Source organism: Malus sylvestris, chromosome 9 (assembly GCF_916048215.2).
Source record: "Malus sylvestris chromosome 9, drMalSylv7.2, whole genome shotgun sequence".
Lineage (NCBI taxonomy): Eukaryota > Viridiplantae > Streptophyta > Magnoliopsida > Rosales > Rosaceae > Malus > Malus sylvestris.
In genome coordinates this window covers 22,114,236-22,140,982 of record NC_062268.1, presented here as the reverse complement: position 1 = coordinate 22,140,982, position 26,747 = coordinate 22,114,236, and the positions used below count along the sequence as shown (strand labels likewise).

Genomic DNA, 26,747 nt, shown 5'->3' with positions numbered 1-26,747 from the left:
AGATATGTGCATGCACAGTTCGAGAACTCCGCGTCATGCACTAGTACATAAACCAAGAAAACAAAACAAAATCAGAAAACTAAGTAAATTATACTAAAACACACGGCAATAACACAAGGGATTAGCAATTTTGCTAATCCCCGGCAACGGCGCCAAAATTTGATGTGAAAATTGACTTGACACACAAATTAAACCCTATGGATGACAATTGTAGTATATGAGCAAATAGGGATCGTTCTAAACCGGGGATTAACTAGGGATGCTAATCAATGTGAAACTGACTCAAGAACATAAAAACATAATGTAGAACACTAAACTAGACTCAATTAATGCAAAACTAGAGTTTAAAACACTTAAATCAACCAAAAACTCAAAACAGCAACTAAAAGACTCAAAACTGCCTTAAAACCACTTTCTGGGCAGTTTTGAGTACCTAACACTAATTTGGACGCAATTGGACTATAACTTGACTCAAAGCACTTAAAAACACAAACTAAATTGATTTCTAACTAATCTAACACTTTAAAATAAATGGGGGATTGATTTTGACGAACTTAAAACTTTAAAACTTAACTTTGAAAACAAATGTAAAGCAAAACAGATTGTGATGAAATAGAATGATGAGAAACTAGTTAGAGGGTTCCTTATCCACACATGAACATATGCATATAATTTGATTCCCAGTTATGACTTCAACAAACAATGAATGACAATGCTTCAAGTTAATTAGGTTCGCTTAAATTAACTTTCAGATTTCCCTAGATTCATTGGATTGAATGGGATACGCATTACAACCAAATTATTCCTCATCAAAGCCCCTAACTATGGAATACGCATGATAGAGACATTCAACAAAGATCATTAAGTTCAACGGAAATCATAAACATCGACTAGGCATTCATAACTATGGAATACGCATGTTAATCCAACCTAGGGTTTACTTAAACACAATCGTGACTAGCGATCTTTACTACTCATGAATATAAGTTCATAACGATTAGGTGAAATTCCCTTATATCCTAGCATCAAGTTTAGGCATGCAAATTAAGTGTCGACCCTCAACCCACATACATAAACAAGTTCTTAATCAAAACAGAAAAGTAAACCACATCTAAAGTTCATGAATTCATAACTGGAGTAAATCAAATCATAACCAACATATGTCCATGGCTTCAAATTCGCCTCTAACTAAAAAGAAATTAGTTCCACATGTTTAACATAATTGAAAAGCAAGTTAAATTAAACATGAAAACAGAAACAAGAGAAGAAAAAACTCTTAAAACTCCCAAAGATGCAGATGGCTTGCGCACAAGGCCCTCATTCATCAATGGAATGCACGACAAGGCTCTCCTTCTTCTCCAAAAGGTGCGGCAGAGATGTGTATGGATGTAGGATGGGGTTTTGTGATGTAGAATGGTGATTAGGGTTGCGGCAAGGTGTGTTTGAATGGTGTGAAGGGGTGGTTATGGTGGATGAATGGAAGGTTGCGGCAAGGTTGAATTTGGGCAGAAAGTTGGGAGTTTGGGGATGGAAGGCTGCGGCAAGAACTAGAACTAGGGTTTTGGCGTGTAGAATGAATATGGGAGGTGATATGTTCAGCCAAGAGGTTTAAGAGAGTATATATAGGCACTTAAAAACCCTAGCAATCAGATTAGGGTTTCTAGAAACCCAAATCCACCAGAAAATAGGTTAAAACAATCAGAATTTGCAAGGGAAAAGGCCTAGGGTTCGGCTGGTTTAGTGGGCTAGGGTTTAGGCTTCTAGAATGCCTTGCAAGGCAAGGAAATCAGAAATTTTAAAGGCCTAGGTGCGGCAAATTAGTGGGCTAGGGTTAGGGTTTGTAGATAGGGCTTCTAGAAAGCCCAAAACCAAGAATAGAAACTCTCGGAAATGGAAACCTCCAAGAATAGAAACTTCCAACTTTAGAAACTTTGGTTTCTAATTCTGAATTCTTTGTTCTTCACATTCATTTCTTCATTTCTTAAGCTCCTTTGCCCTTTAAACTCGTCCATTCCTTGTGCTCCAAGCATGTACGTTCCAATCTAAGCTCCATTTTGCTCCAAAAGGCTCCAATTTGCATCCTTTTATGTCATATGCCCTTTAAGCCTGAAAACACATGAAAGTAGCTCAAAAGACTACTTTAACGACGAAAACATAACGAAAATGCATAAGAACTAGCTAACTAAGGCGCATAAATATGCTCCTATCATCGCCCACTGCCTCGCTAAAAGGAACCTAATGGATCGTACACCGTGTAAGGTATAGATTGAAGAAACAACGGAGATGAGTAAGGATAATTAAATGGTTTAATTATTTATGGCAAGGATTAATTAATATGTTAATTAATCAAACGAATAAAGTTCGTTAAAGACCTCGGGTTAGTTTTGGGCCTCAAGGCCCAATGGGCTTCGAACGTTAAACCCATTGACTTAAGTTGTATGACAACTTAATGACTAAATATTCATAAAGGCCCAAACAGCCCAATAACACCCTATGGCCGGCCATATTGATAAAGGAGTGGGTTTTGGACTTATTACAAGTTTGCCACTCCAATGATGGTAGGTATAAATATGACTTTATAGCCTTTTCTTCATTAGGGTTTCTTTTAGATAAAAGATGAGAACACAATGTCTCTCCCTTTCTCTCTAAGAGGTCGGCCACCCTAGAGGATTTTAGCTAGCAATCTTACTTCCTCTAGGTCACTTATCTCTTCTTCAAGTCCATCCTTGGTGTGGAAAAATTAGAGGTTCTCAACTTTGGGAACTTGGAGAATCCTTTCAACCATCCTCATCCAAGAAATCCATGGATCTAAGAAGCAAGGAATGAAGGCCCTCTCCTTGGGTGATTAGCCTTTGCTTATGCAAAGAGGAATCAATAAAGGTATAAAATCTCTCAACTCACTTTGTTTTTTAGTTGAGTCTTGGTTCACCTTTCTACTAGGCTTTGAATTTCATGGGTAATGTTTTGTTTTTGAGTGCATACAAGCATGATTCCACCTTTAATTGTTAACTGCATGCCATAGATGTTGCTCAAATGAACATGTTTTTCACAAAATTTCCTTCTTGCATGTCGTACAGACCATTCGAGGGTTCCGACATGTCGTACATACCATGAGAGGTGGTTCCGACTTGTAGGTGATTTTAGATTATTATACAGCTGTTGATGAGAGAAGCACTAGAGCGTATTCTGACACCTTTCTTATCGTACATACTACTTCAGGTAGGTCCGATGTATGTGCAGAGTAGCGCCGTACAGGTCACTGTGGTGACTCCGGTTGGTTGGATATTGAGCTATAGAATTAACCGTACAGGACCAACTGCAAGGTCTCCGGTTGATTCCTTATTTCACCTGTTATAATGTTGCATCCTTATTTTGTTATTGACGCTTATAGCAGGGCATACTTTTTGGGTTTTGATAAAGATTGGTGATTTGAGATATTTGAAGAATTATACGCATATTATGTTATTTTCTGGGAAAGTATACAGGTTTTACAGCGAGGGGTTATAAATGTTATTATTTGAAATGTTTTCAAAAAGCTTTGTTTAACTGACCCACTCAATTTTGTTTTGCGCCCCTCCAGGTTCTAGTTAGCGGTGTTGGTGGCCCACGATGATTTCCACGGCGTACTGACAGACTACATAAATGTAGGACTCACCTTCGGGTGTTGTAATTTAGTTATGGTCCTACTTGACTGTACCTAGTACTTATGCTCTGAATATGTGTGTTTCACACTTAAACTCACTCTAGCACGTTAGTTGGTTATTATTGCTAATAGTTGGTTTTATTTCCTTCGTATTTCTCTTATCTATTGCTTTCATGTCGTACTTTTGGGTACGTCATGCCCACATGACGGCCAGCACACCTTGATTCTAGGATCAGGGTGTGTCAATTTATTCTTACATATTTTGTTTCATTATTATTTAGAACATCTCCACTTGTTAGTGGACAGCAAATGGCAATTGAAGTGTAAAGGCAATAAAATTGACTTTATGGTAAAATCTAGACAATAATTGCCTTTGTATAAGTCGACCCATTTGGAAGAAGGACGGGCAAGGCAGTTAATATTCACAAATATAGTTTTTTTTATGTTTTGTGCCTAGTAATCATGACATGTATATATAGGATAGGATAGGATCAAGGGACAAACATTTTGTCAAAACACTCTTTTTGTCTAATTTTTTACTACTACAAAACCGGCTTATTATGTCGATGGTTGGTGTCAGTTTAATATAACATATTGGCAAATAAAACATTTCAGACACCTTGTTACTATTGTGCCGAAATTACTGTCAGTTATAACCGACATAAACACTTTAATGACTATTTTTAAATATTCTCCAAGATGGTGTCGATTGTAACCGACATAAATTTTAAATTTTTTAAATATTAAAACTACGTGTCGGTTGTAACCAACATAGACTTTAAAGTTTTTAAATATTAAACCCAAATTTAAAATCGATGTCGGTTGTAGCTGACAAAGATTTTGAAATTTTTAAATATTAAAACGCATAATCCGACGTAGGTTTAAAAGTTTTTAATATTAAAACTCCGTGTCGGTTGAATTCGACATAGAGTTTAAATTTTTTCAAATATTAAAACACGGTTTCGGTTGTAGCTGACAGATTTTAAATTGTTTAATATTAAAACCCGGTGTCAATTAAAAAGAAAATGGTGTTGCTTCTACCCGACAAGTTGGTGCTTTTATTATTTTTAAATACGTATCTCCATGAAAAAAATTTGGGAGGGAATATTGGGTGGGATATTTCAACCCATTCTTTGAAATTTCACTGTACTCCTGCAATTCTCAAAATTTAAGTGAAATCCTTCATTTCCTATTACCTTATACCTCTCTCACAAACTTTTCTCTCATTTTTCTGTCTTCTCTCCACTCATCGCCTCTCTCCATCCATTACTCCTCACCTCACCACCACCACAAATATCTTGCCCTCATGATGCCTACTAAAAAAACCTCCCACTCTCCTCCTGCAATAGCATCAGCAACCCAACAAATCAACCCCAACACAACCTCCATGCGCTTTCCTCCTCAACCTCACTGCAACAATGGCGACCATCCCTTCACCGTGTCGCTCTGGTTCTTCTCCCCTTCTCTTTCTCCCTTCATCTCTCCCAAAATTGGTCAATGAAGCAGCAATGGGGCAGATTCTAAACCCAGCTTTCCTCGATGTTTTTGGGCTCACCTTAATAGTGATAGGAGCATATTTATGCGACTTAGTTAGCTTGTTTTCTTGCATTTTCATAGTTTGTTTGTGTTTATTATACTGTTTTAAGCTATGTTCGTGTGTTTGTAGGTCCATATGACAAAGTTTGAAAGAAAGTGCAATTTGGAGCATTTTGAGGCAGTTTTGGGCACCAAATGGATAGCTTATGAATGGAGCAAGATGGATGGACGAATTTGATGTTCAAAAGGCTAGGAATGTGCTGAAAAGAGTGAAGAAATAAATCCAAGTCAAGGAAGATAAGAAATCAGCTCAAAAGAAGGAACATTATCCAAAACCTTATCCAACCTTATCTTATCTTATCCTATCCTAATCCTATCCTAATCCTATCCTAACTTAATTCCAGCTGCATGGGGGATTTATTTTCAGATTATGACACATTAAAATAGGTTTCTAGAAGCCCTTATCCACTCCTTCAAAGGTGCCGAACTTTATCCCTTGTTTTTCTAGGAATCAGCCACAAAACAACCTTTCTAGAAGGCCTTATCCCTTGTTCTACAAATCTGGCGTCTGGACCCTTTCTAGAAGCTCTAGAACTTGCAATCCTTTTCCCTTCAGATTTTGGTTATCCCTAGTCCTTTTCCTTCATGAATTGTGCCAAATACACATTCCTTTCCTTCAGAAATTCGTGGGTTTCCCTAGCCCTATAAATACAAACCTTTGTGTAGCAATTAATCCAGCACCCTCTACCATCAGATCACTACACCATCTACCTTTCATCACAAATTCGTACAACTAACCATTCACCACAATTCAGACCATCTTCCATCACAATTTCGTGCCATACATCCCTCTAGTGCCGTAGATTTGCAAGGAGAAAGGAGAGGAGTCCCTGGAGCTGTGCTTGCCATTCAAGACGTTGGATTGTTGGAGCGTTTCTAGGTGTTTTCTATCTTTGAGTATGAGGAACTAAACCCCTTTTAGCTAGGGGGAATTCGAAACCATGTTCATGCTTGCAATATGATTTGATTACTTTCAGTTGTGATTCATAAGTTGTGAATTCAATTTACTTATCCATTTGAATTAAAACTGATTTGTGTGTGTTGGTTGAGAGTGCACGCTTAATTTTCATGCATAAATCTGATGCTAGGATATAAGGGAGTTTCACCTAATCGTTATGAACTTATATTCACAAGTAGTGAAGGTTGTTAGTCACAATCGCGTTAAGTAAATTCTTGGCATAAGTTTCATGCAATTCATAGTTACAAGTGCCTTGTCAATGCTTATGATTTTCATAGAACTTAATGATCTTTGCTTGTATCTCTATTATGCAATTCATGTAGGGAACTTGTGGGGAATATTTTGGGTTGTTGTATGCAATCATCTAATTCAATAAAATTAGGAAAATCTAAGGGTTAATTAGTGCAATTCACGGTTAATCTGGGGCGTTGAGAATTGATAGGAGCATATTTATGCGACTTAGTTGGCTTGTTCTTAAGCATTTATGTTGTTTTTCTTTAGTTATTTTAGTGTTTAAAGTCATTTTCGTACAATTTCAGGTTTAGAGACGAAGTATGCAAAGAAGTGCAAAATGGAGCATTTTAGAGCAAAATTGAGCTAGAATGGAGTGTATGCTAATGGAGCACAAGGAATGGACGAGTTTGAAGGTCAAAGGAGCTTAAGAAATGAAGAAATGAAAGTGAAGAACAAAGAATTCAGATTTGGAAACCAAAGTTTCTAAAGTTGGAAGTTTCTATTCTTGGAGGTTTCCATTTTCGAGAGTTTCTATTCTTGGTTTTGGGCTTTTAGATGACCTAAACCCTAATTCCTTGTGGACCCTAACCCTAGCCGCACCTAGGCCTCTAGAATATCTGATTTCCTTGCCTTGCAAGGCATTCTAGAAGGCCCATCTCTAAACCCTAGCCCTAGCCGCACCTTAGGCCTTATTCCCACTAAAAATCTGATTGTTTTAACCTAATTTCCGGTGGATTTGGGCTTCTAGAAACCCTAATCTGATTACCCTAGGGTTTTGGATGCCTATATATACTCATTATAACCCCTAGATCAGATCACCACCTCTCATACACAATCATTCACGCCAGAAATCTGCCCTTGCATTCTGCCGCACCTTCCCATCACCAAAATCCCAAAATTCTGCCCAAAAATCATCCCTAGCCGTACCCCCATCAACCCTAAACCTTTCCCTACCATTCCCCATCCATTCTACACCCTAAATACCACCCAAAACCTGTTCTAAACTTCTCTGCCGCAGCAAGGAGGAAAGGGAAATCATTGATGATCTTGCTGCCAAGTTGGAGCCTTCTAGGTGTTTTCTTTCTTTGGGTTTTAATTTCTAAATTTATGTATCTTTGCTTTGCGAGTATGAGGAACTAAACCCCCCTTGGCTAGGGGGGGATTCGAAACCATGTTTATGCTTGCTATATGATTTGATTACTTCTAATTGCGTTTCATAAGTTGTGATTTCAATTTGCTTATCTATGTGAATTAAAACTTATTCTTGTATGTTGATTGAGGGTCGACACTTAGTTTGCATGCATGAATTTGATGCTAGGATATAAGGGAATTTCACCTAATCGTTATGAACTTATATTCACAAGTAGTAAAGGTTGTTGATCACAATCGTGTTAAGTAAATTCTTGGCATAAGTTTCATGCAATTCATAGTTACGAGTGCCTCGTCAATGCTTATGGTTTTCATAGAACTTAATGATTCTTGCTTGTATCTCTATTATGCAATCATGTAGGGGACTTGTGGGGAATGCTTTGGGTTGTCGTATGCAATCATCCAATTCAATAACGTTAGGAAAATCTGAAGGTTAATTTAAGCGGACCTAATTAACTTGGGGCGTTGAGAATTCATGGGTTATTGAAAAGCAATTGGAAATCGTTTTGAATGCAAGTATAACATGTGTGGAGATGAACCCCTTAGCTAGCTTTCTATCCATTCAATTCAATCAAATTCGTTTTAAAATCTGTTTTGATTTACAAGTTTATGTTTTGTTTTCAATTTCGTAAAAACCAAATCCCCCTTTGTTTTCAAGTGTCAAATTAGTTAGAGAGTGTGTTAGTTTGTGTTTTTAAGTGTTTTGAGTCAAGTTAAAACCTATTTTCGTCAAAATCTTGTTTAGAGTTCAAAACTGCCCAGAAAGTGGTTTTAAGGCAGTTTTGAGTGTTTTTGTGTTATTTTGAGTCTTTTGGTTTGTTTTGGTGTTTTAAGTTATAGTTTTACATTCTTTGAGTCTAGTTTAGTGTTTTAAACTTTGTTTTTACGTTTTTGAGTCAGTTTTCAAGTGATTTAGCAATCCCTCCTAATCCCCGGCCTAGAACGATCCCTACTTACATACTTACTACAATTGATAAAAAGAGGGTTAATTTGAGTGCTAGTTAATATCATATCAAGAATTTGTGGTTTATTGAAAAGCAACTAGAAATCATTTTGTTTGCAAGTGTGTCATGTGTGGAGAAGAACCTCCTAGCTAGCCTATCATCCATAGTTTTACCCAAATTCGTGTAGATTTCATTAGTTCTTTTAATTTACTTGTTTTGTTTTACTTATTTTCATCCAAAACCCAATCCCCGTTTACTTTAGTGTGTCTAATTAGTTAGAATCTGTTTTGTTTGTGTTTTTGAGTGATTTAAGTTGATATGAGCATATTTATGCAACTTAGTGAGCTTGTTTCTTGGCATTTACTTAGTTTAATTCTAGTTATTTTAGTACTTTAAGCTATTTTCGTGTGTTTGTAGGTTCAAATAACAAAGTTGGCAACAAAGTGCTATTTGGAGCACTTTGGAGCATTTTTGGGCCAAGATTGGATAGTGCAAGCATGGAGACATGAGGATGGACATTTTTGAAGATTAGAAGGTTAGAAATCAGCATGTGTGTGTGGAAGTGTGTTGACCTACAACTACAAACACTCATCCACTACACCCATTACATCCACTCATTACCAAACACTCATCCACTACACCCATTACATCCACTCCTTACCAAACACTCACCCACTCCACCCATTACATCCACTCATTACCAAACATTCATCCACCGCACCCATTACATCCACTCATTACCAAACATCCATCCACCGCACCCATTACATCCACTCATTACCAAACACTCATCCACTACACCCATTACATCCACTCATTACCAAACATCCATCCACCACACCCATTACATCCACTCATTACCACAACACTCATCACTACCACCTTAATTAGATGGCAGTCCTCTCCCTAGCCTATAAATACATCCACCCTTCACCATAACAAAGGGAAAGAAAACAAGAGAGAACACAATCCACCCATCCACCCTTCACCATAACTCACCTATATCCATCCACCACCATAATTTACCACTCATCCATCAAACCACACATTGTGCCGCAACAAAGAGAAGAAGGAGGACCATTGGACGTGCTTGCCATTCAAGTTGGATTGTTGGAGCATTTTTAGGTGTTTTCATTCTTTTGTTTTCAATGTCTAAATTTTTTTATCTTTGCTTTGTGAGTATGAGGAACTAAACCCCCTTTAGCTAGGGGGGAATTCGAAACCATGTTCATGCTTGCAATATGATTTGATTACCTTCAGTTGTGATTTCATAAGTTGTGAATTCAATTTGTTTAATTGCTTGATTGATAACTTATTCGTGTATGTTTTATTAAGAGTGCACACTTAGTTTGCATTCATCATATGATGCTAGAGTATAAGGGAGTTTCACCTAATAGTTACAAACTTATATTCACAAGTAGTGGAGGTCGCTTATAAACGATCGCGTTAAATAAATTCTTGGCAGGAGTTTCATGCTCATCATAGTAACGAATGCCTCGTCAATACTTATAGTTTTCATAATGCTTAATGATCTTTGATTGTATCTTTATTGTGATGTTCACGTAAAGAACTTTTGAAGAATGCTTGAATTGTTGTATGCGCTTTCCCATCCAATTCAATAACTTAAGGAGAACTTGAAGGTTAATTTAAGCGGACTTAATTAACCTGGGGTGTTGAGTTTCATGATTGATCGAAAGAACAATTGAAAATTGGTTTATGTGCAAGTATGTCATGTGTGGAGAAGAACCTCCTAGCTAGCCTTCCATCCATTCAATTTACTCAAATTCGTGCAGATTTCATTAGTTCTTTAATTTACTTTTTTGTTTTCAAATTCGTCAAAACCAAAACCCCCTTTACTTTAAAGTGTTTTATTAGTCAAAATCTGTTTTTATTTGTGTTTTTAGGTGTCCCAAAAGTGTGTTAGAGTCCAAATCTACCCAGTTTGTGTTTTTAGGCAGATTTGAGCGTTTTTAGCTTGTTTTGAGTCCTTTGAGTTTGTTTTAAGTTCTTTGAGTCTAGTTTAGTGTTTTTAACTTTGTTTATATGTTTTTAAGTCAGTTTAGAGGTTTTAGCAAGCCCTCCTAATCCCCGGTTTAGAACGATCCCTACTTGCATTTATACTACAATTTGACAACAAGAGGGTTTAATTTGTGTGTTAAGTTAAAATTCGCATCATAAGTAGCCAAAACCCTAAATTCGTCCAAAGTTGTGTTTAGAGTTAGAAACTGCCTAGTTGGTGTTTTTAGGCAGTTTTGAGTGTTTTTAAGTTGTTTTGAGCCTTGTGAACCTGTTTTGAGTCCTTTGAGTCTATTCAAACGTTTTTAACTTTGTTTTTATGTTTTTTAGTCAGTTTAAAGGTTTTAGCAAGCCCTCCTAATCCCCGGTTTAGAACGATCCCTACTTACATATATACTACAATTGTTAAAAGAGGGTTTAATTTGTGTGTCGGATTATTTCATATCAAATAGCAAAGCTTCAAGCATAGAATTATATCAAGCCGTGACCTACACGACGTCACGAACACGTAGCAATTTTTAGAACCCGATTTGGACATCGCACGCGCCCTCACATGCCACCAACAGCTTGGCCCATGCACGCGCGTCGTCTTCTTCCTTGGGTCGCCGGACTGGTTTCGCCGGCGGTGGGGTTTTGCCGAAATTTCTGGGTATTTTTCAAAACGTCATAACTTCTTCATTTCTTCACCATTTTCAACGTACTTTATATCAAAATGAAGATATTGACGAGACGAACACATTCATACCTACCTTGACCCCTAAATCGTTGGGGATTCGCCTGAAAAAGCCTCGAAAGCTCCGGCCAAACTTTGAACTTGTCGATCTCCGTGTTCTTACGTCCAAAAACTTCCAACGAACTACCCCAAGCCTCCTAAGGACCTCAAGAAGCTTCCTATAAGCTTGAAAAGTCCTAAAAATCAACCAATAAAAAGTTGATGAATAGTACCCAAATCGGTGCTCGTGATTTCGACGTGAAAACATTAGAGATCTTACCTGAAATAGGTATGGTTGGACTCGTATCGTCGAGACGAAGACGATGGTGGTTTTATTTTCTTCGATCTATGAAGATTTGAGAGAGTTCTAATGTTGGTCCGTGTGTTTGGCCGTGTGGTTTGAGAGGGAGGGAGAGTGAATGAGAGCTTGAGAGTTTGTTGGGGAGAGATAGAGAGAATGAGTGAGAGGACAAGGTTGAGGAAATCACGGATTAAAGAAAGTAAAAGGGAAAAGGAATGATTTCTGTAAGCCCCATGAGGGCATAGGATTCCAAAGTTTAATCATGCAAACATATACGGCCGAAAACGTCCCTCTCCGTCCATTATCAACCAACTTTAAAAAGAATTAGGATAATTAAACACACTTCACACAAATGAAAGTGTTAATGCGGGACGGGCTGTCACACATATACACATGTGTATAATATGTTATATTGTATACACACAGAGACACACACACACATACATACATACATACATACATATACACATGTGCATAATATGTTATATTGTATTGCAGGTATCAGATTGGAGTTAGTTATCCATCTGTACAATCCCCATCTAACACAATGAGCAACTTTGTTCGTGGGGAAGTGACAACCTTGGCTTTCACTTACCTTCTTTTTGGTCATTTCCTACAAAGTATCAAGCTGGCACTTGTACACTTTTAAGCGTTCAGCTCTTATTCGTTTAGAGCATCTCATAAAGATGCTGTAAAATTTTTACAACCAAAACTCTATTTTAAAGAGTCAAATTAAACAAAAATAAAAAATATATCTCCAACCAACTCTAGAAAAGAGCGTCTATTATAGCAAAACAAATACTCACTCTTTAAATTTACAGAGCAACTGTTCATTAGTTAAATATTGAAAGGGTGGACTGTTGAGCAATGAGAAAAGGTAGAGAGAGTATCTGTTTTAGAAAATGAGCAGGTTGAGTTTGAATTAACTGAGTAGCAAAAATAGTTGTTTGACTATTCACTTGCTAGTTTAACAAAAATTTAGAACTTCTCTTGGAGATGCTTTAAGCTATAAGGCATCTCCAATTGGGGATTGCAATTTGAGATGCCATAAACATATTTACATCCCACATTATATTTCCTGCATATGTAATGACAAATCTACTCCAATGGGAAGAATGTAAATTTGAGATCTTATTTACTCTTTGATTAGTGAGACTCGCACCAAAAGAAGTAATAATGATGGTAAATTTAGATTTTTATTTAATCTTTCGATGAAGATAGATAATTTACATTTTTCGGCAAATAAAAAAGATGTAAAATGCCAACTTCAAGGCATTTTGAATCTCGTATTGAAAATACCCTACGTGTACCACCTATTTTACTTATCCAATTTCCGATTTGGTTGGATAGCTAATAAGATTTTTAGAGCGCTAACAACATTAATTTTTTTTTTTTAATCATAAATGAAATGACGTTTTGACAATTACCCCCAAAATTACATGCAACGAAGGCTTGCCCAAGAAAATCATTTATTGGATAGAAGGACTCGATAAAAATATAATTTCATATATTAAAGAACATAGCCACTTAGTCCTACTGTCTATAGTATTCCTTTTTACTTGTTAGGTCCCAAATATAAACAGAAATGAACACCGAAGCACGCAGATACCGCAAGGGGGAGGAGGGTGAAAACGAAACGGAAGTGTAGACAAAGGTCATCTTCGTCTTGCAAAGCCGGCCACAAAGAGCAGTGGAAGAAACCAATCCTGTAAAATCAGTTTGAATAGCAACAAAAGGGCGCGACTAAAAGGCCCCGGAAGTTAAAATCCAAGAACAAGCAAGAACAAAATGATGTGATAGTTGATCACGTACAAGCCATGCTATTGCTTCCTATTTTCTGGGAGGCAGTAATAGTGTTACATACACTTGAATCAACTTCTAGCCTACTTAAAAATCTCTAGTACCTTTGCCGCTCAATCGTACAACCCTTCTTGCTCCCAAATATCCACGAGAAAATCTACCATTTCCTGTTAATGTCGGAACCAGGAAAAAAAATTAGATAGTGTGTAAGGATAACAGCGGGCAGGCAGGGGCAGGGGCTCACCGGGAGAGGAATAGGCTGAGGGAAAGGCTTTGTACTCCCAAGTAAACTTTCATACGACACATTCCAACTGCAAAGGCAGAATAATTTAACCATGCTGAGACAATGAGTGCTGACAATGTACAGAAAGGTACTCATGAATACCCATTGCCCACTTTACACCTTACAGTGAACCAAGCACTCAACGTGCTTGGACAACTTCCCAGTTCCCATTTATGACATGCAACGAAACTTAGAATGAAGAAATCCTTGTATAGTGTTATCATAAATAAAAAACTAGCATTATTGGGGAAAAAATACTTTTAATTTGTTTATTTTTGTACAATGCAGTGATGAAAATGTGAAATTGTCCTCAATTGTCCAACATGTATCTGGTTAAACATAAGTAAGAGGTCCAATGAGCAAAATAATTCTTTCTGGCAGATCTAAACATAAGAGGTACAATGAGTTTGAGTCGATAAAGAATAGAAGAAGCAACCTACCCTAATTTGGGTTCTCGAATTTTCTTTGACGGGCTCTCAGACTTTTGATTCCCTACCCAAAGGTGCCTAGTCTGGCTCCACAGAAGAAGACCTGCACCACAGATACCATGTAATATAACTTTAACAAGGCTCCACACACACACATTTGTCAAAGCAAAAAAAAAAAAAAAAAACATGTTATAGCAAGATACAAAAACTGACAAGAACAACAGTGTTAAACCATTCTTGAAATCATAGAAAGTACAGTGACTGTAAATAAAACCTTGCTAGATCACATCTGCAATGAAATTTGGTAGGCAAAAGTTCAGAAAAAATTGAGAAACGGGCTACTAGTAACACATAATTATTTGACTCCATTACAGGTAATGATCATACTGCCAAAGCAGCTGTCCTTTGGAATGTCCATGAAGAGTCCGTATAAGACCCACCTGATAGTGAGTCATTAAACCAATTTCCAACGTGCAGAAACTATCTCAGAAATTTGAACATAAAATTCCCAGAAATTGATAAAAACATAAGAAAAACAAATAAATAAAAAACTTGCCATGATTTACAAATTCGGCAGGGGTGCTACTGCTGCCAGAGCCACCATGCAGATCAAGGGTCTGGTTTGTGCTGATTGATAAGATGCTTCCCTTGGACTGAACTGCACTGTTGTCCATATCCCACGTGCTGGTGGTCCAAAAATCCTCTGATATGCTTGGTTTCTTTACAGTCCGACCTTCGTTTAATAACCCTTTCGGTGGCTCATTCACTGAAGTTTTCAGTGCGGTCTTACTATGGCATGCTAGACAACCACTGCTCTGTTACAAACCACATCTCATTCTGTTAGAAATAAAAATAATAATTCTAAAATTTAACAACACCAACAATACTAACTAAACATAAAACCAAACCTGTACAATACAGTAAAAACTACAGGACCCTAGTCAAAGTCCCCACGATAAATTTGCAAACCATCACCCCAAGAAAGTTTCTCCAAACAATAGAAAAGGAAAAGATAAAAAAATTTAAATTTAAATTTTTTTTTAAAAAAAAAAAAAAAGAACTTTTTTTTCCCTTCAAAATGATAAGAACTGGCATGTATAGTGTGAAGTGACCACTGAACAGAAAAATGTCCTTGACGATAATTAAAAAGGGCTCAAAATAAGCAAAAAAAGAACACAATTCCATCGCACTGACATTACTCCAGCTCCTGGTATCAGTACTAGCCAAGAGTACTTTGCTAAAACTCTTAATCAGAATATGCTTACAGCCAAATTCCAAAAGCCAATTCAACAAAAGAAACATTATGCAACGGCTCTATTAGATATCATCCAAATATAGTCATTCAATCAACATCCCAATGACCAAAGAGATGTTAAATCTTTGCCGATTGGCATCTGATTGAATTGACTTTAATCTAACTGAATTCAACTATTGATACTTTTTTATCGAGTCCAACTGTTTAAATTGCCAATTGCCATGTCTCTCTGTTTTCACAAAAGACTAAGAGGGGTGTACTCAATTGAAATTTTGATGTATTTTAACAGAATCGGAGTCTATGAATTTTAATGGATTCATATGTACTCCACATGAATTTTAATGGATTCACTTAGACTCCACATGAATTTTTAAGAAATTTTATATGGATTTTGTTATGAAGTTTAGTGGATATTAATGAAGCTTTTATAGCATTTATGGAGGATCCTATCAAGTAAATAAGTGTCTCCAAAAGTCACAATGAGGATGCCAAAAGGAAAGCAAACAAGAAGGGAAGATTTCTTCAGTGATGAAGGGGAGTGATATTGCCAAGTAAAACATGTATATGGGTGATTATGGCATACCAAGATCAGGCAAGGAAATTGAATACAAAAAAAGATTAGGCAAGGAAATTGATGATTAGAAATTGATCAAGTTGAATTGGGATTTTAGGGTTCTCTAAAACAAATAATAAACAAAATTGGCCATGACTAGAAGACAAGAAAATTGTTGATTACTTGTTGTCTTCCTTGAAGAGAAACAAGATAAAGATTTGGCCATACAAAGAAGACAGAAAATTTGAAAAAGAAGTTTGTATATTTCTGGACGTGTTACCACTACATGTCTGCTTAGAAGAAGAGTTCGTTCATATCCAAGTCTGCTCGTATTTTATAGAGGGAGGAATCACAATGAAATCTTAGGGTAGAGCTGTAGAGGCATGATTTGTGAGGGCTTTTGATATTTATAGTTTCTACTCTAGAATCCACCAAAATCCTCCAACTTCTAGATTCCTACAAATTCACTGAATTTTAAATACAACCAGATTTTGAAACATTTTTAAGAACTCGGGATTGAATACCACCAGATTTTGACAGACTCTTTAAAAATCAAGATTGAATACTACTAGAGTTTGACAGATTCATTTAAAATTAAAATCTAAATTGAATACAGTCTGAAATCATTCTTAACTTTACTTAACCACATACAATCATAATAAGTTGGTGAAATTCCTAAAACTAAAATTCCAGTATAAAACCCAAAATCCCAATTCCGATTCATCAATTTTCGACGCAACAATGCAATCCATTTACTCTTCCTCGCCTCCCAACCAAATCAAGTACAACAGTATCTAATTAACTCACAAAGATAACAAAAATGGAGAAACCCCAGAAATCCCATTAAACCACTCAATCCAATGGAATTACCAAATCCAAAAAAGGAGTCAGAAAACTTACCCCATGCATGCAATACAAGGAAGACCCAGAAACCAAAATTAGATCTACTCCAAGGATTTTCCTAGGAAAATGTAAAATCAGCAACAAAATCCGACGGAAAACAGATTGCAGGAAAGAAAATCAGAGAGCCCCTCCTGAGAATCCAAAGAAAAAAGTAACGCATGGGTCTCAACCCAACGATTGAAACTAATCAAAAACAAAAGATGGAAAGAAAAAAATAAAAGAATATTTGATGAACAGCAACTGACCTGTGAGAAAATATTTCTGCTTTGATATCAGTCTCTTGCTCTCATTCCTGATATCGAAATCCAAAGGCACACACTTCCTGAAGCAAACAAGCCCAGAAGGGATGGCCCTTTGGATTGTTCGAGTTTCCCTTCTTCTGGTTCTTCGATGGCGAATGACAATTATTGGGAAGCGGAAGAAAAAACGTACGACTGAGATGGAAGGTATACATAATCCAAATGGCTTGGACTCGTCGTAAAAGAATGAGGATGCTGGACATTCTCAAATCCTATCAATTTATCGTAAATTATATGGTCAGAAATTATTTTAAATTAAATATAAATAGTATCTGACGAAAATTGATCACACGATATACAATGAACGGACATGATTTGAGAATCCTCACAAAGAGGATCATCCTGGCTTGTAAACAAACATTTAAAATAGGGCTTGGACTTGTGTTCCCTAACTTACCATATATGTTTTTGTTGTGGCCTATATTTAACTGAGGGGTGCGGCATAGAGAGAAAGAGAGTGGAGAAAAGTAAGAAGTTGCATTAAGTCAAAACTATACGTCTTCAGGACGCAAGTAGAACGTACACAAGGGTACGACCAACCCAGGATGGGTGCTTCGTTAAAACCTAGTCAGGTAGCAAAAACCCAGTAGGAAAAATGCTCGTAATCATAAGGAAAAAGAGTACATTAAGGTCAAGTGAGTATATTTCTGGATACTTCCCCTAAATTTGACAAAACTTCCAAATGAAACTACAAGCATCGTAAGTGAGAAAGTTAGCATACCAATTCCTTATACAAGCCTCTGAAAGGTATAATTCAGCAGTGACGTTGTGTAGAGGTCGGCAAGGTTGTCTGGGATCAGATTGCTTGACTTCAATCTTATGATGCTCATGTTGATGTAGGCACAATATGCTTGGCGTTGACTTGTTGGGATGTATCATAATCTAGTCGATACATACGGATTACAAGGAGTTCGAATACGCTCAACAAGAGTTCGCGACCGTATCTTTCACGTGATGAGATATAGTGAGTCTTCGAACGATTCAAAGGTTTTGCAATAAAGGTCTATTTGGTTAACCTCCAAGATATTGCAGTGTTCCTTAATGGTAAAGACATAACCATTTGGGAATGTACCTTATGCGGTCATATAGATAGTCTGATTCGGCGAATCCCACAAGGTATGCATCATTCTGAAGATCAAGGAGGTGTGATTTATTCTGAGATGCATAGGGATAGATAAGCCTAAATCCGTAGTAATGAAAAAACGTCTTTAACACTAATTTGGTGGTAACGTGTGGGCGCAGTGCTACTTTATGCCAAAAGATTATCAGCACATAAGATGTTCGATCTAATGCATTGAGCTAAGTACAACAAGTGGCAATTGTACTTAGATATGGTCGCCTTATGTTCCAATATGTAACCTTATGCTTCATATCCTCTGTAAAGGTCTCATTTGCATCTAGTGTATAAACGATCAGGGTATACTCGGACATAACACCTTTTCGGTCTAGTTCGAGTGGTGGACCAAAATACCATCAGAACTAGCTCAAAACTTCAGGTCGAAGTAATGTCGAGTTTTCCCAAGATCATTCATCTCAAAGTCCGACTTTAGGTGTAAGTTAGTTTTCTCAACTCTAGCCATTTCGGATTTTGTACATGCAGGGGCATATATCCTTAATTGATCAAATATTCACTTAGACGAGTATACCACATCCGCTCGAAAAGCTCTGCATCCATAAAGTGCAGGCCTTTTGAGAAACGAAAGGGTGTTCTTATGGTCTAGAACTATTTGAATCAGTACATGTAAGTCCTTTGGAAACTCCATGTAGGTTTCGTATCAGGATCTCATAGATACTACAACCACGTTTGTAATGTTGCAATCAATCACATGGCTTACGAGAGAAACCTTGCGCCATAAGGCGTCATATCGCACTATTTTATTCATCTCATTCGTCATCAATTGATTCTTCTAGTTAACCAATCAGTTCTACGTCAACACTAATCAACGGAACACGGTTTGTTATCGTCACTTTTCATTTATGTCGGCAGTTACCATATAAATGAAACATCATCTATGATAATCTCATTCCAATTTCATATCTCATCCAAACTAGTATACTGGACCAAGAACTTCAGGTCTCGAGAGTAATCCGAATTTAATCTCATGAGATAGAAAAGATTAAGATAGGGATCGAGAAGCGGATTTATTCATGCCATGTTCCTCCAATTTGGGGGAAGTGAATCCTCGAACTGAGTGATCTACCACAGTTCTAGCCCAAGACAAATTGATTGGCTAGCCGCCAATGTACGAGGGTTGACCACAGCAGTGGCATTCCTGCTTTCGGGATGAAGCTCCGTCGTACATTTGGTACACATCTTTGCAGGCACATTTGCAGCTGGTATATGCGATCTCGTCACTTTTTACTACATTAGAGGAAATGTCTGGTTATACTCTAACAATCTAGATTAGGATCAAGATGAGACATAGTGGGAACGTCTAAGATAATTCACATCATTCTATAGGAACGTTGACATTCTTATCTCCCCCTAACGATGGGATGACTATCTCATAAAAGTGATAATCTGCAAAACGAGCGGTAAAGAGATTACCTGTTAAAGGTTCTAAGTAACAAATATTGGAATGAGAATCATAATCGGCATAAATTCTCATCCTTCCCTGAGGACCTTTTTTTTTCTTTTGTACGTAAGGGTGGCGCAAATGGCACATAGACCACACAACCAAATGCACGTAGATGCAATATGTCGAGTTTGTATGTAGTAACCAACTAACACACGCTTTATAAGGTTGGTTCGTCACGGGCCTCAAGCAGACCAACATGATTGCTTGCAATATTGAATGGTCCCAAGCAAAGATTAGGAACTTGGTATGTATGACTAACGATCGCGCAATCATTTGAAGGAGTTTAATGATTGATTCTGCTAGGTCGTTCTGGGTATGAACATGGGGTACTTGATGTTCAACTTCAAAAACCAATTGACATGCAATATCTATCGAAAGTTTTCGATATAAATTCTCCAACTTATCAAATCAAATAGATTTGATCAAATAATCAGGGTGGTGAGCCCTAAGCTTATTAATTTAAGCCATCATTGTGGATAATGCAGCTTGTGGACAATAGCCACATGTGTGACCAATGTGCCGAAGCATCAACTACTACTATAAAGTATCCGCAGGGTGCTTAAATCAGTCCATAAATGTCCCCTTGAAATCTTTGTAGAAAAGATGGAGGGTGCTAAGGCATGATATGCTTCCAGATATGATGTCTTTACTTCTAGTAAAAGGATGCTCAAAACGGTGTATCATAGATCATCCTAGATATCCCAAATGTACATCCATAGCAAAAATTCCTTTTGAATCTCAGGCTTCTAGCCAGCCATATAGTGTGCTTGAATAGGTGTAATCCACTCGTTACGTGTTCCATCTTCTCTAGAATACACTTCTGGCTATATTCGTAAGAATTGCATTATGGTAATATGCGAAGGAATTTTACTCCATTTTATACATTCGTTTCAATATGGTAATAATGCTTTCGAATATCCTTAAAGCTCAAAAGGCGTTCTTCCAGAACAAGTGAGTATAAGGCTTTCCTTTATGGTAAAATTAGTACCATTGGACAATATAGGGTAGTGCCATGCCTCACAATCAGGTTGGATAAGCCTGAAAGGTTGTCAGGGGATAATTAGGTATGAAGTTAACATAGAACCAAACTGCTAACTTCCCCACAAAACATACTTAAGCATAAGTTAAATGTATTAGTCAACTTGGCACACAAATTAAACCCTATTAACATGTAATTGTAGTATTAAGCAAGTAGGGATCGTTCTAAATCGGAGATTAACTAGGGCTGCTAATTAATGCAAATATGACTAAAAAAATACTAAACTAGACTCTATAACCTCAAAATTGACTTAAATGACTTAAAACAGCACAATACTAACAATTAGACTCAAAACAGACTCTAAAGAGTTATCTGAACGAATTTAAGACTAATAAGACTCAAAACACTCAATTGGACAGATTAAAACACTTTTTAAACTAATCTAACACACCTAAGTAAAGGGGGAATTGAATTGAATGAAATTAATTAAATCGAACAGATTGCAAAACTAAATCAAACTAGGCACGAAATTAGGTGAACTGAATGGTGAAAAACTAGCTAGAGGATTCTTCTCCACACATGAAACATATGCAACAAAAATTGATTTTCAGTATTGTTTCTTTAAACCATGAATGACAATGCCCCAAATTAATCGTGAAAAGCACAAATTAACTTTCAGATTTTCCCAAGTTCATTGAATTGGATGGAATACGCATCGGCAACCAAATTATTCTTCTCAAGTTCCCTATATGAACAACATGATAGAGATACAATCAAAGATCATTAAGTTCTATGAAAATCATAAGCATTGACATGACATTTGTAACTATGAACTGCTTGATACTTCTGCCATGGATTTACCTAACATGATTGTGACTAGCAACCTTCACTACTTGTAATTATAAGTTCATAATGATTAGGTGAAACTCCCTTATATTTTAGCATCAGATTCATGCATGCAAATTAAGTGTGCACCCTTAGTCAACATACACAAATAAGTTCTCAATAAATTAGATAAGTAAACCACATTCATGTTTTACGAAACAAAAACTGAAGGTAATCAATTCATATCAAACATATGTCCATGGCTTCGAATTCACCTCTGACTAATAAGAAAACTAGTTACACATGTTCATAACAATTGAAAAGCAATCTGAAATAAACATGGAAACAAAATAAGGGAAGAAAGAACTCTAGAAACTCCAAAGGATGCAGGTAGGCTTGCGGCACACTCCTCTTTCTCCAATGGAAGCCATGACAAGGTCTTGTCTTCTCTCCTCTGCGGCAAAATATGGATTTCTGAATGGGTGGTGGTGTAGAACGAATTATGGTGTGGTGGGTGGTGTTTTTGCGGCTGAAAGGGGTGTAGAATTATATAAGGGTGGTGGTGCAAAATTATGGCTGAAAACACATATTTATAGCCTAGGGTTTTGACAAATTCTGATGGGAAAAGGCTTAGGATTTTCGGCAAAGGCTTGGGCCTCAATCCAAGGGGGAAAAGAACTAGGGTTTGTGAAGATTTTATGGTTTCTAGAAGGGTTTGGGGCGCCACTTTTGTAGGGAATTCTAGAAACAATGTTATGTGGTTGATTTCTAGAAGAACAAGGCCTAAAAACATGCAGCACCAATGTAGGAACAGATAAAGCCTTCTAGAAAGGTTTCTAGGTGATTTAAATCAGAAATTAACTCCCCTTTGCAGCAGGAATTAAGTTAGGAAAAGATTAGGATAAGATAGGATGATATAAGGTTAGTTACAGTTTGGATAAGATAAGGTAGTTTGGATAAGGTTTGGATAATGTTCCTTCTTTCTTGCTGATTCCTTATCTTCCAAGTCTTGAAATAATTTCTCCAGATTTGTAGCACATTCCTAGCCTCATTTAAGCACCAAAAACATCCATCCAACTTGCTCCACATGCATGCAATCTAATTTAGCCCAAAACTGCACCAAAATGCACTTTCTGGCCAACTTTGCCATTTGGACCTACAAACACATGAAAATAGCTTAAAACACTATAATAAACACAAACTTGCTATGAAAATGCAAGAAAACAAGCTAACTAAGTCGCATAAATATGCTCTCAGGCTTCTGGCCAGCCATATAGTGTGCTTGAATAGGTGTAATGCACTTGTTACGTGTTCCATCTTCTTTATAATAAACTTCTGGCTATATTCGTAAGAATTGCATTATGGTAATATGCGAAGGAATTTTACTCTATTTTCTACATTGGTTTCAATATGGTAATAATGCTTTCGAATATCCTTAAAGCTCTAAAGGCGTTCTTCCATAACAAGTGAGTATAAGGCTTTCCTTTATGGTAAAATTAGTACCATTGGACAATATAGGGTAGTCTCATGCCCCACAATCAGGTTGGATAAGCCTGAAAGGTTGTCAGGGGATGATTAGGTATGAAGTTAACATAGAACCAAACTGCTAACTTCCCCACAAAACATACCTAAGCATAAGTTAATTGTATTAGTCACATGTGGTAATTTTTGTTAATTAACTCTTATTCGAGAATAATAGTGACATCCAAACACCAATCTTAAATCGAAGAACAAAATAAACTATGCACAAAGTAAACCAAATATACAAGGGGGTTCGGCCAATACGACCTTCCATGTCAAATGTCACTTTCTATACTGCTATTTCATGAGCAATTTAGATATAAAAGGACAAGAAATATTTTCTTCTAGTCAAAATTTAATCGAATATAAACTTCAGAATTGTACTTATTCATGGATGTAAAAAAAGGTTTCAATCATGCTTTGCTTCTGGCAAGAATTCATCTTTGCATGATTTAAAACAGTCCATAGTGATTTAAAGAGCCATGCAGTCCTCGGCAGTGAGGTACTTCCATTTGATATGCTTCAAGCATAAGTCTTCAAATGACGATCATGGCAGAGGCTTATTCAGCTTTTCCACACCATAACTGGCTACAATGATTTTGCAACTAGTCGTAGTCAAGTGGGGTGTTACGTCTTGTATCCACATAAAGTAGTTTCTTGTTCTAAACTTCCAAATCAATGAAATCGAACTTGTTATAGTTAGACATTACGCTGAATGGTGGAAACAAGAATGTGATTGGTGTTTTAGGAAATAAAATTTCCATAAACATCAAAGTTAGAATATTCAGGTTCTAAGACATGATTTGATTTAAATGGATTTAAGCATGGAGAACTTTGGGTCTCAACATGAGTGTTGCGCGTTAAGAAACTTCAGGTTTCTATGGCACTTTTTTAAAACTTCAGGCTCGGAAGTATGAACTTTGGGTTCATAAAACCTGCAAACAAACGCAATATATACAAGACAAAAAAATATAAAAAGTAAAAGAAAACAAAGATATTAATAATGGGTAGCTTTGAGACCCATTATTTGAAAGTTGAGTGAAACAGCCCTAAAAGTATGGAGCTTCAAGTCCAAAATTCAACCAAAGCCCACATGGGTTGTAAAAAAAAGGCCCAAGCCCAATATTGGGCTGGGATAGATGTGGGCTTAGCGAGGGGTAAGGGCTGCAAGCCCTATCTTACACGTGCATGGGCTGTAGAATACAAGCGCAGTGGGGCAAATGCCCAGGGTTGGGCTTTGTGGTGTCACGGGCTAAATGAAGAAAAAAAGGCAACAACAGTGGGCTGGGCTGTTGTAGGCAGACCCTGGGAGAAGCCTAGAAGGTTGTTGTTACGGGCCGAAGGAAAAACAAAGCCCAATTTGGGCTTGTACTGGACCAAAAAACCAATTTCGGCTTGTACTGGACCAAAGAACACCCTAACGCCGCTGAGAGTGATTGTTGGAAAGGAAGACCAGCACCACTGCTTCTGCGCGGTAAAGTTTAAGGTTGGGACCATCAAGGAAAGTTAGGTTCCAAAGGAAGACCACGCATGAGTAACAGAAAAGATTACTTTTAACGCCCAAGAGCAGAAAAAAAAAACGGGTTCAATATCGGTATTTCAAAATTCGGTGAGATTCGAAGAAATCTCAGCCAGGTGTCCGTCGGGGATGATTTCAGGTCATTGGGGATAGCGGTTATGGCAGGGGTCATTGTTGCATGTGCGCATTTACGGGTGAAAACGTCAAAACAGCATCATGGGTTTCTGGGTTCCAAGGGAGGTATTGTGCTCCGGCTTATGGCTCCAGCGACTCCAGCAACATAAGTTGATGGCCTAACATGCTAGTGGCTTGACGGCTCCAAGCCCCAACTCGCCTGGGTTGAATAAACCCTAATTTTTTTTTGTTTTTTTTTTTCAATTCAATTATATGCATATATAACAATGTAATTCACAATAATATCAATTCACAAAATTTAAAATTATGAGTATAATGCATTTACAATTTATATAGAATTTAAAATTCAAAAATCGTAAAGTTGGGTCATGCATTATGATGAATGTTCATGCTATCAGGGCTGCAAATGTCACAGCCCGTCCCAAATTTTTTTATTGTGGATGTGAAATGACAGAATTACCCTTAAGGTGACTAAGGTACGTGTGACACATAAGTTGATTATTGTATACTTTCCTAAGTTTTAAAATCAAGTTGGATTAAGAGTTGTTTACAATTTGTGTGGTTAGGGAATTAAAGTATGGTTATTTTGGGTGGACCACACACACACACACGGGACATACCCTCACCCTGTGCCCTCTCTCTCCTCCCTCGCAGTTCACTCTCTCTTCCTCCTTTCGAATTGTACGGACAAGGCACCAAACCCTCAAATTTTCACGGATCGATGCCAAAAAGGTGAGTTTCTTCATCCTTGCAACCTCCTGAGTTGAAGGTACCATTTTTAGAACTAGAAACTTTCGAAATCACGTCGAACCCGTAACCCATTTTGAAATCACTGTTCATGCACATGTGAAATGTGGATTTTCAGGGAATTCTAAGCTTACAGGGAGCTTAGTGAGGTCCCAAGGAAGCTCGGAGTACTTAGTTTAAAGGTTCTGGACGTCGGGATCTTAGGGTTCGAAGTTGGCCGGTTTTCTTGGATTTTCTCCAGTGAGATTTCGTGTGTTTTTTAGCCTTAAAGTAGTGCATCGTGATTCTACATGTTTAGGGCTTCATTTTGGTATAAAATACGTAGAAAATGGTTGAGAAATGACGGAGAACAAGGAGATTGAAAAATCTCTAGTTTTTCGACGTCGGCGAAACCAGTCTGGCGACTGGAGGTAGGGGATGACGCGCGTGGGGGCGCGTGGCAAGTCCAAATTTTTTTCTAAAAATACCTCGACGTCCGTGACGTCGAGTAGGTCATTGTGGTATATTCATATACCCAATTTGAGCATCGTATGAGAAGTTATTACGTATTGTCGGTTGTGCGCTTTAAATAATGTTTTTATAGTTGTTTCGCATATAGGTGATACCTATTTGATAGGAGCATATTTATGCGCCTTAGTTAGCTAGTTCTTATGCATCTTTGTTATGTTTTCTTCGTTAAAGTAGTCTTTTAAGCTACTTTCATGTGTTTTCAGGTTTAAAGGACATATTACGTGAAATGATGCAAGTTGGAGCTTTTGGAGCAAAATATGAGCTTGGATTGAAAAGGACATGCTTAGAACACAAGGTTGGGATGGAATTGAAGAGTTGAAGATTTGAAGTTTCCTACTTGAAGTAGGAAAGCTAAGCCTAAAAGTTTCCATTTTGGGTTGATCTTTCCTAAATCGGAATTGGCAACCAAAGTTTCTAAAGTTGGAAGTTTCTATTCTTGGAGGTTTCCATTTTCGTGAGTTTCTATTCTCGGCTTTGGGCTTTTGGATGACCCATCCTTACTTCTTGGACCTATGCCGCACCTAAACCCTAACCCTAGCCACTTAATCAGCCGCACCTAGGCCTTGTTCACATGCAAAAATCTGATTATGTACCCTAAGCCCATGCCGCACCTTTCCATCCAAGAAGCCCTATTTTACAAACCTTAACCCTAGTCCACTTAAGTAGCCGCACCTAACCCTAGCCCAATCTGATTTCTTTAGGGTTTTAGGTGCCTATATATATGTGTTCTACACCTTGCCGCAGATCCTCTCCCATTCTACAAATCAGAAATCGTCTAAACCCTATTCCCACACCTTGCCGCAGCCTTCATCCATTCCAGCCACTTCCCATCCTTGCCGAAGCTACCATCCACCTCCA

The 26,747-nt window shown here is 37.4% G+C and overlaps 2 protein-coding genes across 6 annotated transcripts; both read right to left on the bottom strand.

The window, feature by feature from the left end:
• Positions 1-11,027: 11,027 nt before the first annotated feature.
• Positions 11,028-13,212, bottom strand: LOC126633882 (uncharacterized). Its single transcript, XM_050304414.1, has 4 exons — positions 13,091-13,212; positions 11,533-11,775; positions 11,290-11,449; positions 11,028-11,185 (listed from the first exon to the last, which is right to left on the bottom strand). Exons 1-4 carry the CDS (start codon positions 13,210-13,212, stop codon positions 11,090-11,092), a joined length of 621 nt encoding a protein of 206 aa, XP_050160371.1. The 3' UTR covers positions 11,028-11,089.
• A 32-nt stretch (positions 13,213-13,244) lies between these two features.
• Positions 13,245-17,252, bottom strand: LOC126582040 (uncharacterized). 5 transcript variants are annotated; one of them, XM_050246012.1, is made up of 6 exons: positions 17,021-17,249; positions 16,773-16,906; positions 14,621-14,879; positions 14,077-14,167; positions 13,598-13,664; positions 13,245-13,520 (listed from the first exon to the last, which is right to left on the bottom strand). In XM_050246012.1, exons 2-6 carry the CDS (start codon positions 16,779-16,781, stop codon positions 13,467-13,469), a joined length of 480 nt encoding a protein of 159 aa, XP_050101969.1. In that variant the 5' UTR covers positions 16,782-16,906; positions 17,021-17,249; the 3' UTR covers positions 13,245-13,466. The 5 variants fall into 5 exon arrangements, with proteins under 5 accessions (XP_050101969.1, XP_050101967.1, XP_050101966.1 ...); XM_050246010.1 differs by having other exon boundaries at positions 13,245-13,664; positions 14,621-14,874; positions 17,021-17,252; XM_050246009.1 differs by having other exon boundaries at positions 13,245-13,664; positions 16,773-16,833; positions 17,021-17,252.
• Between the last annotated feature and the right edge of the window lie 9,495 nt (positions 17,253-26,747).

What these genes read in the sequence shown, in the direction of transcription:
- LOC126633882 (XM_050304414.1), bottom strand. Translation starts at nt 13,212, where the DNA reads ATGACCTTTGTCTACACTTCCGTTTCGTTTTCACCCTCCTCCCCCTTG. An exon ending in AAAAAGGAATACTATAGACA is followed by an intron (nt 11,776 to 13,090) that starts GTAGGACTAAGT and finishes TGGGGCTTACAG; the next exon opens with AAATCATTCCTTTTCCCTTT. An exon ending in CCAACGATTTAGGGGTCAAG is followed by an intron (nt 11,186 to 11,289) that starts GTAGGTATGAAT and finishes AAAAATACCCAG; the next exon opens with AAATTTCGGCAAAACCCCAC.
- LOC126582040 (XM_050246009.1), bottom strand. An exon ending in TGCCGAATTTGTAAATCATG is followed by an intron (nt 14,168 to 14,620) that starts GCAAGTTTTTTA and finishes TCTGTGGTGCAG; the next exon opens with GTCTTCTTCTGTGGAGCCAG. An exon ending in ATTCGAGAACCCAAATTAGG is followed by an intron (nt 13,665 to 14,076) that starts GTAGGTTGCTTC and finishes CTGCCTTTGCAG; the next exon opens with TTGGAATGTGTCGTATGAAA.